At 40.5% G+C, this 19,507-nt stretch overlaps 2 protein-coding genes and 1 long non-coding RNA gene across 3 annotated transcripts; 1 reads left to right on the plus strand and 2 right to left on the minus strand.

The window, feature by feature from the left end:
- Window positions 1-2,936: 2,936 nt before the first annotated feature.
- On the minus strand, window positions 2,937-5,773 carry LOC119796668 (SH2 domain-containing protein 1A-like). The gene is made up of 3 exons (XM_038305320.1): window positions 5,220-5,773; window positions 5,028-5,091; window positions 2,937-3,542 (listed from the first exon to the last, which is right to left on the minus strand). The coding sequence occupies exons 1-3, from the start codon at window positions 5,354-5,356 to the stop codon at window positions 3,297-3,299; spliced, it is 447 nt and encodes a 148-aa protein (XP_038161248.1). The 5' UTR covers window positions 5,357-5,773; the 3' UTR covers window positions 2,937-3,296.
- A 2,209-nt stretch (window positions 5,774-7,982) lies between these two features.
- agtr2 (angiotensin II receptor, type 2) lies at window positions 7,983-10,894 on the minus strand. The gene is made up of 2 exons (XM_038305319.1): window positions 10,401-10,894; window positions 7,983-9,824 (listed from the first exon to the last, which is right to left on the minus strand). Exon 2 carries the CDS (start codon window positions 9,765-9,767, stop codon window positions 8,532-8,534), a length of 1,236 nt encoding a protein of 411 aa, XP_038161247.1. The 5' UTR covers window positions 9,768-9,824; window positions 10,401-10,894; the 3' UTR covers window positions 7,983-8,531.
- LOC119796669 lies at window positions 10,515-16,832 on the plus strand. The gene is made up of 3 exons (XR_005282502.1): window positions 10,515-11,237; window positions 16,227-16,334; window positions 16,465-16,832. It is a non-coding gene; the product is annotated as an uncharacterized LOC119796669 (long non-coding RNA).
- Window positions 16,833-19,507: the final 2,675 nt, after the last annotated feature.

Here is a 19,507-nt window from a genome sequence, read left to right on the forward strand (position 1 = left end):
AAGGTTAGTTAACTTTATTTTAAATATGTTAAAAAAACAGCAAGCATTGATAAATTCAGAAACAGCTATAATAGAAAACAGGCGGTGATAACCAGCAATCATTTTAAGGGGGGGGGGGGGGGGTATTTTTGTTCACTAAATGGTGAAAATGGTGATCTTTTGTTTCCAGGTGGATCATGTCAATCAGTGGTCCTCCTAACTGTCAATCATTCTATCTAAGGCCGTCCTTCGTGCTCGTCCTTTTTCTGCACATGCACACTTTCAGGCGTACAGTATGTGTGGTGAGCTATGTTTTCCGACAGTCATTGAAGCTCACCTTTCTCACCGCAGGTTAGTGAAAATACATTTTCACTAACCTGTGGTGAGAAAGGAGCATGGTGGAAAATTTTTAAAATATCTTATTTTGGAAACTGAGCTTGTATGAGCGATAAAAACAGCAACTGCCCTTTGCCACAGACCGCCACGTCCGCCGCCCAACAGCCCATATCTCCTCGCACGCTTTTAATAGGCGTTCCCTCTCAGGAGCGGGTAACGGGTTGTGCATTGTTTTGTTTTTTTTTATTAAATGGAGAGGGCGGGTCTTTTCAAAAATTCAGGAAAATCCTCCCCTGTACCTTTAAGTGTCTGATCAGAAGTCAGCAATCCCAGGTGCTGCAGACACTTTTGTTTGGAAAGTTGTTTTATTTAGAAGCATCCGTGCAATAATACATGTAGACACGTAATTTTAAGGTAGAACTAGAAAAAATAGACTAGAAAAAAAACCTATTTCTAAAGCTAAAAACATCCATATATATATGAGGCTTCATTTATAAGGACAGCAGCAACAAAGTTCATGTATGATCATTAATTGGTGTTTCTGGCTGAGAAATGTAGTTAATTTGCTGATATAAAGAGGAAATATCAGGGTAACATCTCTACATGTGGAGCATCTCTGCAGTTTAATAAATTAGTTTTAATTTGGGAATCAATTAATTTATGCTTCGTATTGTGGGCTCTGCCACCTGCTGGAACTAATGAATAACTGCAATTAAATTCTCAAAAGCAGAGCCTTTCTACCCCCCCACCCCCACCCAGGGTAAAGGAATGATTGTGTGAGCATTAATATAAGGAACGCCATGCTTTGCAATGAAACCGGCTTCACTTTGGGCCAAGAAGCTTAAATTATATAATGTTTAGTAATAATTTAGACTTCTTAATTTCTAGATGTTAGAGATTCATACATTTATTTCAACTAAAACATAGAAAGGTGAATAAAAAATAAATTTTATCTAAAATTCTGATTTTTCAAACCTCGACCAAATGTTTGCATTAACAGGATTGTAAAACAGTTATGAATAAATACAATATTAATCCCCTTAATCTTAACTAACATTTGATAATTAACTAATATTTGATCTCCAAACTGTAAACTGTCTTTATTTCATTATTTAGGTTCGCTAACGGCTGCCTCAGGGCTGCAAAGCTCTGCTGTTTGTAAGTTAAGATCAAACTGACACTTTTTATTCAACATAACAACTTTCAAAACCACAAGTCTGACAAATAACAATGACACCTAAATGCATAAATCAACATTTTAGTTCAGCTGGGAAAACCCACAGCAGAAACCTCCTCTGTCCGTTTTCCACTCAACGTTCAGTAAATAGCAGCTGGCTCATAAAATCTGAATTCCGTCACAGAATGTGGAAAAAATTGGCATCAAATGATAGAAATAGATTGAGCTGATTAGACAGATAAAAAAAGCTGCACAGAAAAAAGTAAAAAACATTGAAAAATTAAATTTAATCAAAAACAAGTTCAATAGGAAATAGGAGAAATATAAATAGATCAGCTGCTTTAGATCTTCTGTGATTCCAATGAAATATATTCGCTTTGGTTTAGTAAATTTAATCATTAAATACATCAAACTGTTTTTTTTTTTAAAGGACTCAACAACAAATAAACTCTTTGAACTCCATCAGATTAATTTTCCACTAACGTCTGAGCTTTAAACTAATCTAAAAATGTTTATAGAGATCTAATAAATGCAGCGAAGGTTTAAACTTTTATATTCCAGTCTAAAGTTGAAATGGTTTTAATGGCTAAACTTTTTTATTTATAGTGAAGGCGCTGCTGCTTTTTCCTCCCTTTTCGGAGCCTTTGGTCCCATTTCTGAGGGCCCCTTTGTTCCTGTTTCTGGGAAGTTGTGACTTCAAATCTGGGCTGTCATTATCAGCCATCATTATGGCTCAAACCGAGATATGCATGAGAAACCTGCGTCTGTCAGAAGAGAAGAAGAAGGCAGAGGAGGAGGAGGAGGAGGAGAGGAAGATATGTGACAGCTGAGGCTCAGGGAGTGGGTGGTGGGTGCAGAGGGGGCAGGACCTGGAGTTGGCTGCGCTCTTCTCTCCAGCTTGTCTCCTCTCATTAGGAAATGCCAATCAGGCTGCGCTGCAAACCACTTCCAAGCCTCCCCCACTGAAGAACCGGCAGAAAAAAGGAAAGTTAAAAAAAAGTTTGTTTTCTCCTTTTTTTTAAAGTAGCCTCCCACTAACCCCCCCTTTCCTCCCTCCCTCCTGCCACCGCCATCTGCCCACCATTAATTGTGGTGTTGCTGTCTCGCTGTGGACGTGGCAGACACACAATGCATATGTTCTGACTGGGAGCAGGTGATATACATTTCTGAGAAGCATGTTGCTGATCAACAGTGAGGAGCCTTTTCCCTCCTGCAACATATGCTCTGCTAGATACAGCCCAAGCTCCTCTCTGCTGGAAAAAGAAAAAAGATGGAGGGTCCTCTGGTTGCTAGGAGACCACTGCACTGAAGAATAGTCTGGGCTGAACGGATGCTCTCACTGTTTTTTCCTCTGTGTCCCACTATTATATGTTTTTCCTGATGTGACTGAGCCCCCCCCCCCCCCCCCTGCAGTCATGGAAATCGGTGCTTCCATACGTCCAATAGCATTTTCTCCTCCACATTATGTGTCAGTCTGAGCTTCAGCTGTGTAAGCATGACCTTATTTAAGAAAGCTTCTTTCAGACAAAACCATTTATTTTCTTTGCCACTCTATGGCTTCTATTGCATTATGGAAACAGCACAATATTTGTTGTCATCTTATGTATGCAGTAATGGGTATGAATGTTTCAGCAGTTCACATATTTCACATGGAGCGCTTACTGTGCAGCATATGCAAAAAATACCGACAGAAAAAAAATGACATTTCCTCTGAAAAGTTTGACAAACAGTGCGGATCATGCAGTGTTCATGATGAGGAGCATGATGCTCGGGTTTGACCCTCTAACCAAAGCTTGTGCCGCCTCTATCTGCTCCTGTTTTTCTGTCCCTGAGCCACAGGCGTCTTCAGCTGCTGCAGGTTGGGGCTGTGGCTGCCCAGCTTGGGCGAAAGGCCGTCCCCGGGCGCCTGTGGCTCTGTGTGGGTCTGTGCTCGTCTCTGAGCCGTGACAGGATACAGCAGAGGCATGGCAATTCCTTGTCCCCGCTTCTGGAAGGCTGCTATCAGATTCTTGATGTGCCGGAAATACCGCTTCGGCACACCAGGAGTCGTCTGAAACAGAAGAGGAGTAAAAATAGTATTCATCACTCCTTGATGGAGGAAAAGGGCTCCTTCACCCTGGAAAGGTTCACTGCACAAAGGAAATGGGAATCCTGTCAGTTAAATATACCGAGCCGCTGATCTTTAAAGAGTCGACGTTAAATAATAAAAACAGCTCATTAATAAATAAAGTGATGCAGTGAAGATAGCAAAGACATAAATGCTAAATCAACTCTAAAGGGGAAGCTATAGAGAGACGCTCCTCTCTAAGGAATTCAAAGCAACTCTTGGACATTTCTTTGAAAACATTAAAATCCCCCGAGATTATTTCATATTTTCCTAGAAAATGAATAAAATCCCTTATTTGGAGGTTTTTTACGTGAGACTTTTAAGATCCTTTAAATGCCCAAAGGGTTTTACTAGAGTTAATAAAAAACACTAAACAACCACTGAGGGCTTCTGTCCACTTTAAAACTGAAAGCAAATATAAAAAAAAATGGATTTTAGAATGAAATAGAAAACATTTCTAAAATGATGAATAAATGGCCAAGAAAACATTTTTTATATCTCAGCTCAATGAAATGTTTCCTGCTGAAAATAAAAGCGAGTGTAAGCTAACTAATTTATATCCAAGCGTATTGAAACCTGCTTCTAGTTTCATGATAGGAATTATAATCCCAGTCAAAGTGCTGGGTCAGAGGTCAGAGGTCACGGCTGGATTTTATGAGGATCAATCCTCTTTGGTGCTACCAATGTTTGTTTGCAGCTTCATTGTCTGATTTCAGGCCGTTTTCCGACCATCTCTTTCATTATGCGCATCTATTTCTCTCTTATCATTTTTACATTGAATATTACCAAAGAATTGCATTTTCCAGTCCGCTGTAATTTTGTCTAGTAAGGCCTTTAAAAGTGCATTATGTGTTTTCATTTGGCTCCATCAATCATGCTGTAAGAGCTGAGGAAAAACATGTCCTTTGAATGCATTTTTAAAATCATTTAATCACAGGTGGAGAGCGCTTCCAGGGGCCCCTGTCTCTGCTCAGGACTTGCATGAATAATGGAGAGGCTGGTTGAGCTCATGGTCAAATTCCTCTCCTTCACGTCCAGCATGGGGACAATACTGTTTGTGAGGACAAAGTCTAAAATGTCTCCCAGGATGTTTGCCTTCGCTCGCTGCTCAGTAACGCTGCCTAACTTTGCAGACGCCGTGGCATCTTTGCATTTTGAGACGTGGGGTGAAGGGGTGCAGGGAGACACTCTGCTGCTGCTGAGGGAAAAGAAATGGAGCCGTTTCTAAACTCTGTCACGTTTCAAATATATATACAGAGAGAGAGAAGCAGAGAAAACAGGGACAGAAAACATGTTTGCTTCTGATCCGCAGCTCGTTGAATTACTCTGACACAAAAACAACTTCCAACCTAATAAAGAGCAACCAGAGCGAAGCTGCTGCTCGGGAAGAATCTGAATAAAAGGAGAAATTAAAAATAAAAGTCTTACTTCTGCAGCCCAGGATCCTGCTTCGTCCTTATGGAGTCTGTATGTGTAGACGTATCCTTTGCACCTGAACACAGAAACTAGTTTAGCTTCTTGATTTTTATAAAACACAGTAGTGCAGGTGGGAGTTACTTTCTTTAGGGTTTAGAGGCTCAGTAATGTGGATGACGAAGGTCCAGGTAGAGGAATACTTACAGCACACAGAGGCAGAAGACTCCCGGCACAGAGTCACTGTCACGCACAAGATAGCAGCCGTCTCTGCCGTCCTGGCCCAGCCGCCTCTCGCCTTCCTCCTTGCCGATGGGTCCGTGGTAGACAGCCAGGTTCTCCATCAATGCCTTCCTCTGGGGGGGCCTTTTCCTAAGTGCCCTTCTCCTTTCTGTCTGCTTTCTTACTGCAGGTGAGACTTTTTCTCTCCTACACCATAAAGCTGCACAAGTAAAACTGTTTTTTCCAGGTTTGCTTCTCAATACGTGTCCAGAGAATCTTTACTTCAGATCTTATGGATTTTTCTTTTTTTTGCCGTTAGATTAAGGTTGAGAGCTGACAGGCACTCCGACTCACCTCTAACCTTTCTGATCCGGTGCTCGTGCTCTGCCTCTGTCTTTATAAGGCGCATGCTTGTGTGCACAGGCACACACCAAAAATGTGGGTTTGCATTTCTCTCAGGAAACGATTGTATTTTGCAACAGGAAATAACTTCAAAGATACTTAACGGAACATTTCCACAACAAAAAAGAAAGCACAAGAGAGGGATGAAAAAAGGCATTTCTCTTCTCTCAAAATAAAAAAGCATGATGCATATGAAACCTTTTCCATCCTGCTTCATTATCACATTTTCACTGCTTCTGTTTCCATAAGTTCAATTAGTTTTCTAGGGTTTCAAACTTTCAAATAAATATTTCTGTTCCTGTTTCTGTTAATCAAACTGTTCCTGTTTCTAACATTTATATTCGTAGTTACGAGCATTCAGATTGTTTTTGCAACACAGTTTGTTGAAGTAAATAACTTTCTGTTTACTTTGAAGTTATCTTCCACAACTGAAAGATAAACACAGGCCTAAAAATGTAAAGTTATTATCTGTAGTGTAAAAACATAAATATAAATAGATTAATATTGCAGACATGAAAGAGGCGCAAGGTTCTCTCTGCTGCACACTTCTCTCATTTCATTTTAAAGTATTTTATATTTGTTCAAAAGAAGGATGGGACACATTTTTTAAAAGACGTATCAAAATTGTGTAAGAGATTTTTTTAAAGTGTAGTGACCTACAAAAGTGTTTCTAAACTTTTTCACATGTTGTTACACTGCAGCCACAAACCTCAGCATCTTTCACGCATTCTTTATATGATGGAGCGCAGAACTGTGCAGAGAAAGGAGAAAAGAATACGCTTCATTCTTTTTTAATAAACAAGGAAAGTGGCCAAAGAGTGTTTCTCTGCACATTACTCTGAATATCCTCCAGCTGACACGGTGGCAGCAGAACCAGGATCCTTTTTATTTGGAAATCAATCTAATAGACTAGCAGAAAAAGGCGGTTCTGCACATGATTGATTCAGAGGAGCTCAATGCTTATAAAGAATCTACTTTTCAGGTTTCTAAAACATTTTAGGAACTATTTTTTGTTATATGTTTACATTTGTCAGTTTAAATCTAAATAGGAAAATAAGTTTCTGGCCTCTGCATCCAGAGACAGAAGACAGTTTGCCTACATTCCTAATTTCTTTACTTTAATGCATGTAAAACTTTCATAATAAATCACAAAAAGAATGAGAGAAAAGTGTTTGTTTTTTTATCTCTACCTACATTTCCCAAAGCTTTTAGTTTTTTTCTCAGCAGGCGTCTCCTGATCATAGGTTGGCTCATATTCTCAGCCAACTTCTCACAGCTACATCTTCTGTTGAACATGTGTCTTGGGAACAGCCAGCTGCTCTGTCACACAAACAGAAAGCAGCTAATAAAGCTGCGTTCACAACCATTTCATTCCGCAATCTGTCCTGTCAATCCTAAACTTCCACCATGTCAGTTAGAAATCTGCTGCTCTTCACTACGTTAACACTGTCTTCATGTGTAATATTCGTATTTATGGTGTTTAATTTTGCTCTTTACATCATCAAGGGTTTTGAAGAAATAGTTTCCTTTTTGGGGTTTTAAGGTCTTCCAATAGTGGTTTTCTTTTTTACTTCTCCTGTTCAGTCAGTGAGTTTGCACTGATTCAAAGCTGTGGTCGACATGAATCATCCGTCTGTGTCAGAGGCATCTTCTCTCTGTCTCACCAAGATCATGAGCAGTGGGAGTTTAGGCCCCTTTCTCTCAATCTGCCTGTGAGATCTTATGTAACCCTTTATGCAGCATTCCAGCGCCACCAAGTGGAGGAACATGGAAATCATAAGCAGACATTTCTAAAGCATTAATGTTTGTTTAGTGTTTGTTCAAATATTAATCCAGTAACTCTTAAAAGAGCAAATCGCATCACAGATAATGATCTTCTGTATGCTGCTGTTGCTGTTATAATCTCTGATAAAGACTTGATCATTGCAGACGGACTTCTTTTAAAGACGGACGGACATGACAGAAACTCTCCTCATTAATAGCAGCGGCCAACAAAAGAGGCTCAGTTAGAACGCCTCATTATGGCGCTGGTAGAAAATAACCATATTATCTATCTCAGATAGTGTCATAAAACAGGAAAACCAAGATCTGTGGGGAAAGAGGAGATTAGTTTGAACCTGCATCCGTCTGCCAATTGGACTGTAATCCCAGGATTGCTGGGAGGTAGAGGCTCTCAGCCTCATTGGATAGAAAATAAAACAGGTAAAAAAGAAAATGTTAAAAATCTCTCAATGTATCTGATTTGACTAAATCACACAGCAACATAATTGCTATAATTAGACACAGTTCTTCTGTTTTCTAGACGAAGACTACTGTTGCAAAAAAAAAACTCACGAAAAAGTTGCACTGGTTTGATGAACACTTGTTCTCTTTATTTCTTATAAGTACAAACTGTCTATAAGATGCAATATAATGATATGATTATCATGAATAAACATTTAGCAACAACTACTGTCCAAAATAGACTGTAGGATCTATGGGAACACCAGGTTTAATTTAGGAGCATATATTCACATAGAAAAGACCAAACAATAAGAAACCTCTAATTCACATTTAACTGCATTTATAATGGAATAAAGAAAATAATCTGAAAGCATAAAAGTCAGCTGTTTGTAGTTCTTACGTTTCTGGGTAAAGTTTGGGATTAAGTCTGCAGAGTTTTTATCAGACTTAATTTCATCCCGTGAAGCTTTGAACTTTTTTTAGTCATTTATATTTGTAATATATATTTCCTCTCACAAGCATCTCGTCTTGAATATTATGAACTATTTACATGCAACTAGAGCTCTCTGGATTATCTTTGCATCAGGACGTTAGCCTGGTAGTTTCATTTCATATTTATAGTTTGGAGTGTGAAGCCAGAGCAGGGAAGCATTTTTGGATGGGGAAGGACTTCTATGGGGAACCTGAGGTACCCACGATGGCCAGGTCATGAAGATCAATGAGTTTCCTAGAGAAGGAGCTCAGCCTCGTACTGAAAGAGCCTCTTTTCTGACTGTGCTGCTCTCCACGGGCCTTCAAACAAGCACACAGGTCTTTGCAGAGACCCCCGAGACGGCCACGGAAATGGTTACCGACAAAGCAGTAGAGCACGGGGTTGATGGCAGAATTAGAGAACCCTAGGCAAAGGGTGAGTGGGGTCAGGTTGGCGATGGTCCAGGTTACCCAGCAGCTGTCCAGCCTTCCATTTTTATTCAAAAGGTCCAAGAAGGTCACGCAGTGAAAGGGGAACCAGCAGATAAAGAAAGCCATAACAACAGCAGCTACTGTCCAGAGAATCCTCTCTATGCCCTGGGCCATCATGGGTTCAGCTGTGCAGGAGTTTGGGTGAACGGTTGGAGTTGGTGGTCGCTCTGATTTAAAGTGGCTGCTTCTAGGAGTTGGTGAAATCTGCAATCTTGCCGACTGTCTGTATGCCAACAAATGTCTCCCAATGGCCCAATAGCAACAAGTGATGCCAACAAGTGGCAGCAGGAATGCCACGATGACCTTCATCCAGTTGAGAGCCAGAAACCAAGTATCGTCTGGATAGACAATTACACACGCCTCTACATCCATCTCTTTAATGTAGTGGGTGTCTCTCAAAACCAAGTTAGGTGCTGAGCAAGCCAATGCCAGGATCCATACTAGGATGCACACAATCCGGGCACTCTCATAATCCCGTGACCTCTGGGAGAGGAAAGGATGCACAATGGCTAGGTAACGGTCAATGCTCATGCATGTGATGAAGAAGATAGATGCATAGAGGTTGAGGTTCAGGAGAGCCCCGCAGATTTTGCAGGCCACTTTGCCAAAGGGCCAGCTGTAGCCCCCGGAGTAGTAGACGGCCCACAGCGGAAGAGACAACAGGAAGAGCAGGTCTGAGACACAAAGGTTCAGCATGAAAATGTTAGCCACAGTTCTTGTCATGGCATTGCCACAGGCCAACACGTACACTGCCAAGGCATTGCCCAGAGTTCCCAGCACGCAGATGATGCTGAAGATAGTGGGGATCACCGTTGTCATGGGAACAGGGGACCAGCCTGTGCAGAGGGGAGCAGGAGGTACAGAGGAGCTGTTCACGTAGACCTCTAGCATCGAAAAGGGGGAGGACGTCGCGTTGAAACTGGAGAGTTCACTTGTTGATGCCATTATGGAAAGAGATGTTCGAAGAGTTGACTTCAGCTTTTTTCAGATCTCCAAGGTCAGCTGGAAGCAACAGAAAGCAGGAGAGGTTTCAGACCATGGATACCTTTTATGGACGGCCGTTTCCTTCCTCTACTCTTTGCTTGGCACCAGTGTTTATTAGCTGCCCCCATTTATAAAGGAATTACAGAAGGAATTCATTATACAAAACTTGAAGTTAAACAGTAATAAAGTAACTTGGAGAAGGTTGTATTAATCTGCAGCCTATTGCATTCCTGAGAAACAGCTTTATCGTGTTAATGACTGGATTCATCAAACATTCATGACTTCAAATAAAAAAGAGCCAGCTTAATATAAGATTTAATAGGTTTAAAGAAATAATAAAAATCCCACAAACTGTTACTCTAATACACATGAGGGAACTAATAATTAATGAAGAATTCAAAAGCAGGCAATACAGTTTGCCGGATTACTTAAGGAAAAGTGCTTTTTCTAATGAAAATGTAATTATAGGTAATTATAACGAGACAGCTGGATAAGCGATAGACACATGGTGGATTTCCAAGGCCAGTTCTGAATCAGAACAAGCCTGATACATTACTTTACTGCTTCCAGGATAGTACAAAAAAAGTGTGTTACCTGGAACGACTGAGCATCCGGTAGAAACAAACAAACGGTTTTCAGTGCTTCCTTTGGCCAAAGTCCATATCTTGACAAATATTGCTGGAACTTTCTAAGAGAATTTGTCGCAGCAGAGCGTGGTGGACTGTACCATTCCTCCCAGTCTGTGTCTGGGTGTGAGCAGAGGGAGCAGATCTGAGGCTCTGAGAAACCAGATGAGGATGGGGATCTTATAGCCCCCAGGAGTCTCTTGATGATTGCTCAACAGGGAAAGTTGCTGCACGTCACACCTCGGCCATAACAGAGACGGGAAGCTGCTTTCCTTCGCTAGAGAGAGTTTTCCTTTTTATTCCCTCCCTCCTGGAGCCTCAGCTAGGAGAAGCCAAACTTGTGGAAATCAAGTCAAGATGTGCTTAATAGCTCAAAGAGTGGATGCAGAGTCAGAGAACAGAACGATGTTGCAATCATGTGTTTCAGGGTGTCAGACTGAAAGACCCAACCACACCCGTCAGGATCTCTGACTTGATCAAATGCAGGCACTGGTTTAATTAGCACTGTCTACAGCATTCTTTCCACCAGTGGTCAGATAAGCCATGGGAAATATTTACTTTGTCACAACGGAAGTCAAGGCAGCTACTGGGGCAGAGGAGAAGGCAGGGAGGCGCAGCATGGAAGACGAATGAGAAGCAGGACACAGTGAAACTGAAGGGAGGGAACGGGAAGATGAGATGGCAAAGAGAAGCAAAAGTGGAGTCTCCCTTCACTGGGTTTTCATTAAAGCCTCTGCTGAAAGCTGATGAGGGATGCATTCACAGCTCCGAGACTGATTGCATCACACCTCCTTTGATCAACAGTGTAAGCATGCATTCCTCCCCACACGCACAGCCCTGCATGCATCTCTGCACCTACGGCTCACCGCGTAGTCGTTCTTAATCTCAGCCTGGCATGTATTCATTGAAGCTGTGCGCTCAAATGTGATGTGTGACACTCGTACAACGTGGGCCATTAAGCATCTGTCAGGACGTGACATTCCTGTTCTAATAGCCCTGGGAACCGTGACAGTGAGGATGAAGGATGGACAGTTTGAAGGTCATCAACGAGGGGTTCCGTTTTTGAAATCTTGCGGGACATGAGAAATCAGGAATTTGCTGTTTTACAGAGCTGCTAACCTTGAAATGTTATCCTTTCCAAACCAAAAACAAATCCATAAAATCCAAACTTTCCCCTGGCATGCTGGGTATGCACAGTTGCTCTAACACATGTTTTACCATTCTGAGAGCTGAATAGGAGAAATATCCGAAGCACGTAATCTCAAACACCACGATTTCACTAAATGTCACAAATTAATCTTTAAACTACGTCTACCATGAGCAGTACTTCTTAGCTCACAAATAACTGTGTTTGGAACGCCAAGATACAGGCCCCAAATGTAAACATAAACACAAAACTGATGGAGGCCAAAGGTCTCTGGTCATGACATGCAGCAGCTAAAAAAAGAAGTTTCTGGTGTCTTGTAAGCCAACATAAATAGGAGATAGCAGACCAGAAAGGAGGGGAAAACAGCCTCAGCTATGCCTGCGGTTTATGGAAACCTATAAATGACTTAAAGTAAATAAAAGTCTTTATATTTCAACTAGACCTAATGAGCAGCATATTTATCCTCATTGATACTGAATATTAATAATCCTACATATCTTTTTAATCTCACTCGCCCAGAGCCATAGCTCTGTTGAACCGTCCATTCCACCTGCTCTTAGCAGGAATTATTTTATGGGATTCTTTATAAATAAGATTGATCTTATTAAAAATAAGATCAGTAGCACTCCTCTATCCACGATTGGTTTGTCTCTGGAGGGGGGGGGGGGGGGGGGGGGGGGGGGGGGGGGTCAGCATCTGAGCTAGTCATGGAATCTGAACTGGGTTTAGACTGCTTTGATCCAGTTGAGCTTTCAGAGTTTGCAAAACTATTGTCTTCATCAAAGCCTTCAACTTGGATGTTAGATCCAGTTCCAACCAGGTTATTTAAGGAGGTATTCCCTTTGATCTCCTCCTCCATTTTAGATGTGATTAATCTATCTCTGTTACAGGGATATGTACCTAAAGCTTTTAAGATTGCTGTAATTAAACCTCTGCTTAAGAAACCGTCTCTTGACCCAGATGACTTGGTCAATTATAGACCTATATCCAATCTTCCTTTCTTATCCAAAATTCTTGAGAAAGTAGTTGCCAAACAAGTTTGCGATCACTTCCACCATAATGAACTTTTTGAAGAGTTTCAGTCTGGCTTTAGAGCTCATCATAGCACTGAAACAGCTCTGGTGAAAGTCACTAATGATATTCTCATGGCCTCAGATAATGGACTTGTATCTGTGCTCGTCCTGTTGGATCTTAGTGCTGCATTTGATACAGTTGATCAGAATATTATTTTAGAAAGACTTGAATATTTTGTTGGAATTAAAGGAACAGCTCTAGACTGGTTTAAATCTGATCTATCTGATCAAATTCAGTTTGTTCATGTTAATGACAGATCTTCAACACGCTCAAAGGTTACCTGTGGAGTACCACAGGGATCAGTGCTAGGACCAATTCTCTTTACTTTATACATGCTCCCAATCGGTAGAATTATTAGACAGCATGGGATTAATTTCCACTGTTATGCTGATGATACCTAGCTATATCTGTCTATAATCCAGATGATGTGGAACCAACTACCAGTTTTAGTCCGTGAGGCAGACACCCTGTCTACTTTTAAGGCTAGGCTTAAAACTTTCCTTTTTGGATAAAGCTTCTAGTTAGAGTGGCTCAGGTTATCCTGATCTATCTCTATAGTTCTGCTGCTATAGGCTTAGACTGCTGGAGGACATAGGGACCCCTTTTTCATCATTCTGCTTCATTCTATCTCTATTCTCCCACTCTGCAGAATCTGTTAGTTCAATCTCTAACGTTCTGCTCTCTCTGCTTTTTCTCATAGTAGCTTCATCTGGTCTGTTCCTGTTTGGCTGTGACTCCATCCTGGAGAGAAATATCAGCTGTGCTGCTGCCATCAACACCTTTGTTTCTAGATGTTGGAGCTTGGCCTGTTTTCCAGTGTAGTCCTGTTTCTCTGACTGTGACTAACTGGATGTGCTCTCTTCATCCTCTGACATGGGAGCTGGCTCGGAGCTCGTCTGCCTGGCTGTGTGTTTCCTGGACGGGGCCGCCTGTGGAGCTGGTTGACAGTTGCCTTTTGTATCTATGCTTCTTTTTCTATGTCTGCTTCTGTCTCCTTGAACCCCAGTCGGCCTCAGCAGATGGCCGCTCACACTGAGCCTGGTTCTGCTGGAGGTTTCTTCCTGTTCAAAGGGAGTGTTTCCTCTCCACTGTCGCTACAAGCATGCTTAGTGTGGGGGATTGCTGAAGAGTCAATGAGTCGATGCAATCAGCTGGTTTTCCTTAGATAGAAAACTTTGAATCAATCTGACTGGATGATCTGGTTAATGTAGATCTATAAAGTGACCTTAGATGATGTGTTGTGAAACGGTGAATATAAATAAACTGAACTGAATTAAAATGAATGACCCCCCCCCCCCCCTACCCCCAGTACTGAATTACTCACTGCTGTTCACTGCATAAGCTGCATGTGCAACTTTCAGCAACAGATCCCACAATCTCTTTACATACCTGAACAGATAACCTTAACCAGTAACATTCCTGATTCAGTCGTCTGGACGTTTCTGCACATCGCTGTGTTATGACCTCATTTCAACACTAATAAGCAATACCAGCATCCAACCAATACACATCAACTTTGCTTTATTGAGCAATATTTCAAATATTCTGATCCACAAATCTTTAATGGGTCATCTTTAGATTTGAAGTTTATTTTAAAGACGAAGCACAATCTCTTCTTTCTAATTCAGACACTATGGGAACACAATCTTTCAACAATTAATATATTAAAAAATAGCCTGTTTTAAATTATCTCTTTAGTTTGTGTTTTAAAAAGCTCACAACATGCTGTTTTTAACACTCGCTTAGCTCAATACTTGAAAAATAGTTGAAAAATATAAGCTTTTATTATTAAGAAATATGGTGAAATTTCATCTTAAATCCAAGGCAGCTTTCGTTTCATGACTTGTTTGTTTATTATTATTTTGTCATATAAAATATTCAGACTTTAAACAGGGTGGGCGTCTTGGTGAAAATAGGGTTAGAAATTGAATCAATAAAACATAAAAATTAGTCATCTTTTTCTAAGAAACAAAAACAACATCTTGGCTGACGAGAAAAATAAATGTTCCACAAATTAGACACAGAAAACTCATTCAGGAAAGGAACTTCGATCACTCTGGGAAAAAACATGCAAAGGTTTTTTGGCATTAACTTAATTATAAGTCGAATCTTTAATCTACTACTGTGCTAACATGAATAAATTGTGAAATATAACAAAGTAAATGGCAGAAGCAGTTGCATTATTACTTTCAGTGGGACAGGTTTTAATCCATCACTGTCAGGAAGGCTGACGGTTATTGTTCTGGACACCAAACATCTCACATAGAGAACATATCTATAATATCTGCTCTAGAATTTATACCTGGAATCGTTTCACGCCAGGTGGGACGGAGAACCTGTGTCTTCATGTTCTTCCTAATCTCCTTCTTTCTCTACCTCTGAAATCTTCTAATCTTCATCACTCATGCTAATATTGTTTTCCTCATCTTCACTCTTTCTTCAGGTGCTTTCAGTGTCCTCCTTTATCCATGACCTTCCTGCTCTCTATTATCCTTCCTTCCTCAGATCTGCAGACTTTTCTTACATATCATCTAGAATCTAGAAATGTCTGGACTTTTAAACGTCTGTTTTATTGGGATCTGTGATGTGAAAGCATCAAGATTTTGAAAAAGTATCCCACTTGTTCTGGCAAGAGGTCTGCATGAAGGTGAAGCCAGAGAGTATTTATCACATTCACACAGGTCAGCAGATCTATTTAGAAGCATTCTTCTCTTTGTATGTCGTATGTTACATCATGGAAATATGTATATAGTTATTTTCTTTAATTTTTTTTCTTTTAACAGTGTCCTGTCTGGTGATGTGGCAATAAGAATAATTGTCTTGATGCCAAAAAGAGCCCAAACAGATTTTACTTTCACAAGTGTAGCAGTACGGCAATCCCATATTGCTCCACTTGTTTCATGCATATAAATTGCTTTATTATAATTATGCAGGGAGTTTTACAGTCCATATGGACACTGCAATGCAAGTAGAGCAGAAAAACAGAAGAAGAAAAGGAAAAAAGAAAAAAAAAAGATGAAAGAAAGAAGAGATAGAAAGGAGATATATAGAGAGATATATATATTAACTAAGTATATTTTTAAAGTATAGCATGTTAAAAAGAGATTGTAAAGTTTATTTTGAAGGTCCAAGTTGATTGCTGTTTACAATCATCAGGTATTTATATAATCATAATACAAGATGCAAAAACTATTTTAGGATTTTAAAGAGCATTTCTGTTTGACTCGCTTTAGAAAATCCAACTTGGTTTTTTTGTTGGTTGCTGTAGAGATGTTATTTGAAGAGACCTCTAAAATGATCAGACATAAAAAAAAAATGGGATCTACTGTCAACAGTAATCCAAAAATAAAAGTATTTTGTATTATTTTGAAAATACAAAAATACAGTATTTTATTTTGATACATTTTTAGGGTGGGTATTTTATTTGGAAATACATGTTGACGTATTTGTGCCCATGCCTGACAGCAGGTTGCTGTCTGACCAAGATGGCGCTGACAGGATAACAAACACAATGAAAAAACATATATATCCATCAACTTAAACATTCATTCTCACTCTTACATTTTATTCTAGACCGACTCCCTCAGGCTGTGTCAACATTTTGAAAGGCAGTGTCACTACATGCAGTCAACACGCAATCAATTAAAGCAGCTTGTAAGGCACGCAGCAATCTCCTGAAGAGTAAGCCATCAATGTCATGCAACATATGCCTGCAGCTAATCTCAAAAATGACAAATTACCCGGCTGCAAGATTTACAGTTGGAGTATTTGTGGGAGAGAGTGTTTATGTGTTATTTTCCTGATGACCCAGACACATGGATTTGGAGATGGGAAGACGCTGCAAAGGCTGCAGATAAGGAGAGCAACGGAGCAGAGAGCATCGACCCTGCAACACCACCGACTTACAACACAAGCCTCATTCAGCATCAATCTCCCTGCTAATTATGTTGGATTAAAATAAAAACGTGCATTTCTTTATTTCATGCCATTTCCCCGGCAGTCATTACAGAAAACACAATTACTGTTAAAGACTCGACTAAACCTAAAAGTTTTAGGGCTAATTTATCAGACGTCTGCAACAGTTCACTGTTCATTTTGGGTTCATGGAAAATAATCATTTTATTCTGATTTTTTAGCTCAGAGTCACAAACTTTGATGATTTCTCTGGGATCCTGAGACTGAATAACATCTACACTTTTAGAGCCTTTTTCTTAGACTCGGATTGTTTCTTCATTAGCTTTAAAGAGTTAAACACTGAACTGTTTGTTTATCCTGTAAAATAGTTCAGGTTATTGGAGATATCTGTGAAAGCCGGTTTATAGAGATTCTCTGTTAGGTTTAGGTCTTAAAGCAGGTTTATCACAGCTACATGCCGTATTGAGAGTTAATCTTCACCTCCGTCTTTCACAGCCTCTAACTGGTTTTTACATTATCTCCCTGCATCCACATTCACATCCCTCAGCATGATGCTGCCACCACTTTGTTTGGCTGTGGATCAGATGTTCTGATTTAGAATGTTTTTATTGGTCAATAGAGGAAGGATTTTTGTGAAACACTCCAGAGTTATCACTGCTACTTTTCTGTAGAGTTCCTCAATCTATGATTGTGTTTTTTTCACTAATGTTCTTTAACAAACTTTCTTCTTGTCTTTGAATTACAGATTAATGCTTCACAAAGCTAATGCCTTAAACACCTGCTGGTTTGTTGCTTCAGATTAAACCTAATGATTATATCTGGACTGAAATGGTGCTGATCATATTATGTTTTTATTTTTTCTGACACTGTTTTTATGCTTTTGTACGGTGACCATGAGTGTCCAGAAAGGCGCCTTTTTAAATAAAATGTATTATTATTATTATTATCATGCAGTTAAAAAAGGAGGAGTTAACTGAGGTTAGAAGTAAAAGGAAGAAGCTTCTAAGCATTTATTTACTATATTAACAAACACTTTTAATGGCTTGTATAACATTATTGTTTATATTTGTGGCTGATAAATGTGCAGAGTGTTTATTTGATGGTGGGGGACCCTGAGAAGATAATCAGCTCAGAACAAAACCCTCTCAAAGCCCTGCGAGGGAAATCCGGCTCTTTGGGTCAAAAGGTCAAAGGTCAGGTTTGCAGCACCCCCCCGCTTCCTCTCTGCTGCTGAAAAATCTAAAAAATAGAAATGAGACCAGCATGGCTGACAGTTAAACTGGGGCTCTGACAGTATCCCTGCAGGCCTGGTGGGACGCCCAGGAGGAGAGAGGACCCTTGAGAGAGGTGAGAAGAGGCTGATGATGTCTTCACATATTGGGATGGGGGCTGGGAGACCTTCGGCATCAAGGTCACAGTTTATTGCAACATGATCTGTGTTCTTCATAACATGCTGTGAGAAGCAGAGGAACACATTTCACTTTCCAGCTTTCCCTGCTGACTTCTATTTCCATCAAAGACATCATGTTCTAGGTGGTTTCAGCAACGTCATATTCAGCTTTGTTTCAAACCTTTTGTCATGTAGAACATTTGGAACCGTTCATATGGGGAAAAAAAGGAAACAATCCACAACCAGATCAGCCAGTAAGTTCCTGACCCCCTGCGGCTTAGATGCCACAGAAAGCTCCCATGGTTGTTCTCCTAAAGCAGCGACTGTAAGGTTTTATCATTTAGCCGCATATGTGAGCGTTTCACACAAAGTCGCCGCTGAGGGTCATGGCGCTGGACAAACCCATGTAGAGTTTATAAGTTCCCACTGGTTCCTCTGAGGACCAGCAAAGGGGCCTTTAACAGACCCCCCCCCCCCCCCCCCCCCCCCCCCCCCTCTGGACTGGATGTTTTCCTGGATTAAAAGCAGGTGGTGCCAAACTCAACCAAAGACAAAACAACACAGAACATTCCCATTTGTTCCCAAAGAGATCATGAACTAATATCCACCATCCACACATTAATCATTCGTACCGATGATTCTTCAAGTTAATTCCAACATCTTTAGAATTTAGGGGCTAATTTTTAGGTAATTACCAACATTTTGTTCATATGAGTCGGTCTCTGGCTTGCTGCATTTATAACAAACAACTTTATGCTAATAGTCATTCAATGAGTCTGTGATTATGGAGAGACTCTGCCAATGATGGCACAATGCCTGGAAACACTGGTGTTTGCACGGTTGCCATAGTAACACCTTAACTTACTGTAACATCCCAACATGGAAGTAAGTGCAGCTCTGAATGATCATCATTTAAAATAAAAGCTAAGAACTCGTATTTAAAGGAAATTAATTTGAGGAAAAACAAGAAATACATTTAACAGTTATCTGAAAGACAGGTGATTAAAAAAGGGTTTGGCTTCTTCCTGATTCACACTTTAGTGCTTTAGAACATTAAACTATATCAATAGTCAAAGACAACACTAGTAAACAAAGAATAATTCTATTAATTTGTCTCTATAGTTCAAATTCACATCATGTCATCTCAGGTCACTTTATAGATCCACATCAACCAGATCATCCCGTCAGATCGATTCAAAGTTTTCTATCTAAGGAAAACCAGCTGATTGCATCGACTCATTGACTCTTCAGCAATCCCCCACACTAAGCATGCTTGTAGCGACAGTGGAGAGGAAAAACTCCCTTTGAACAGGAAGAAACCTCCAGCAGAACCAGGCTCAGTGTGAGCGGCCATCTGCTGAGGCCCACTGGGGTTCAAGGAGACAGAAGCAGACATAGAAAAAGAAGCATAGATACAAAAGGCAACTGTCAACCAGCTCCACAGGCGGCCCCGTCCAGGAAACACACAGCCAGGCAGACGAGCTCCGAGCCAGCTCCCATGTCAGAGGATGAAGAGAGCACATCCAGTTAGTCACAGTCAGAGAAACAG

Source organism: Cyprinodon tularosa, unplaced genomic scaffold, assembly GCF_016077235.1.
Source record: "Cyprinodon tularosa strain WSP-4 unplaced genomic scaffold, ASM1607723v1 ctg555, whole genome shotgun sequence".
Taxonomy (NCBI): domain Eukaryota; kingdom Metazoa; phylum Chordata; class Actinopteri; order Cyprinodontiformes; family Cyprinodontidae; genus Cyprinodon; species Cyprinodon tularosa.

Excerpts from the sequence above, each read along its gene's own strand:
- LOC119796668 (XM_038305320.1), bottom strand. The coding sequence starts at position 5,356 with ATGGAGAACCTGGCTGTCTACCACGGACCCATCGGCAAGGAGGAAGGC. Across the intron at positions 5,092-5,219 it reads GTCTTCTGCCTCTGTGTGCT|GTGCAAAGGATACGTCTACA; the intron begins GTAAGTATTCCT and ends TTCTGTGTTCAG. Across the intron at positions 3,543-5,027 it reads CAGGATCCTGGGCTGCAGAA|ACGACTCCTGGTGTGCCGAA; the intron begins GTAAGACTTTTA and ends CTTCTGTTTCAG.
- agtr2 (XM_038305319.1), bottom strand. The coding sequence starts at position 9,767 with ATGGCATCAACAAGTGAACTCTCCAGTTTCAACGCGACGTCCTCCCCC.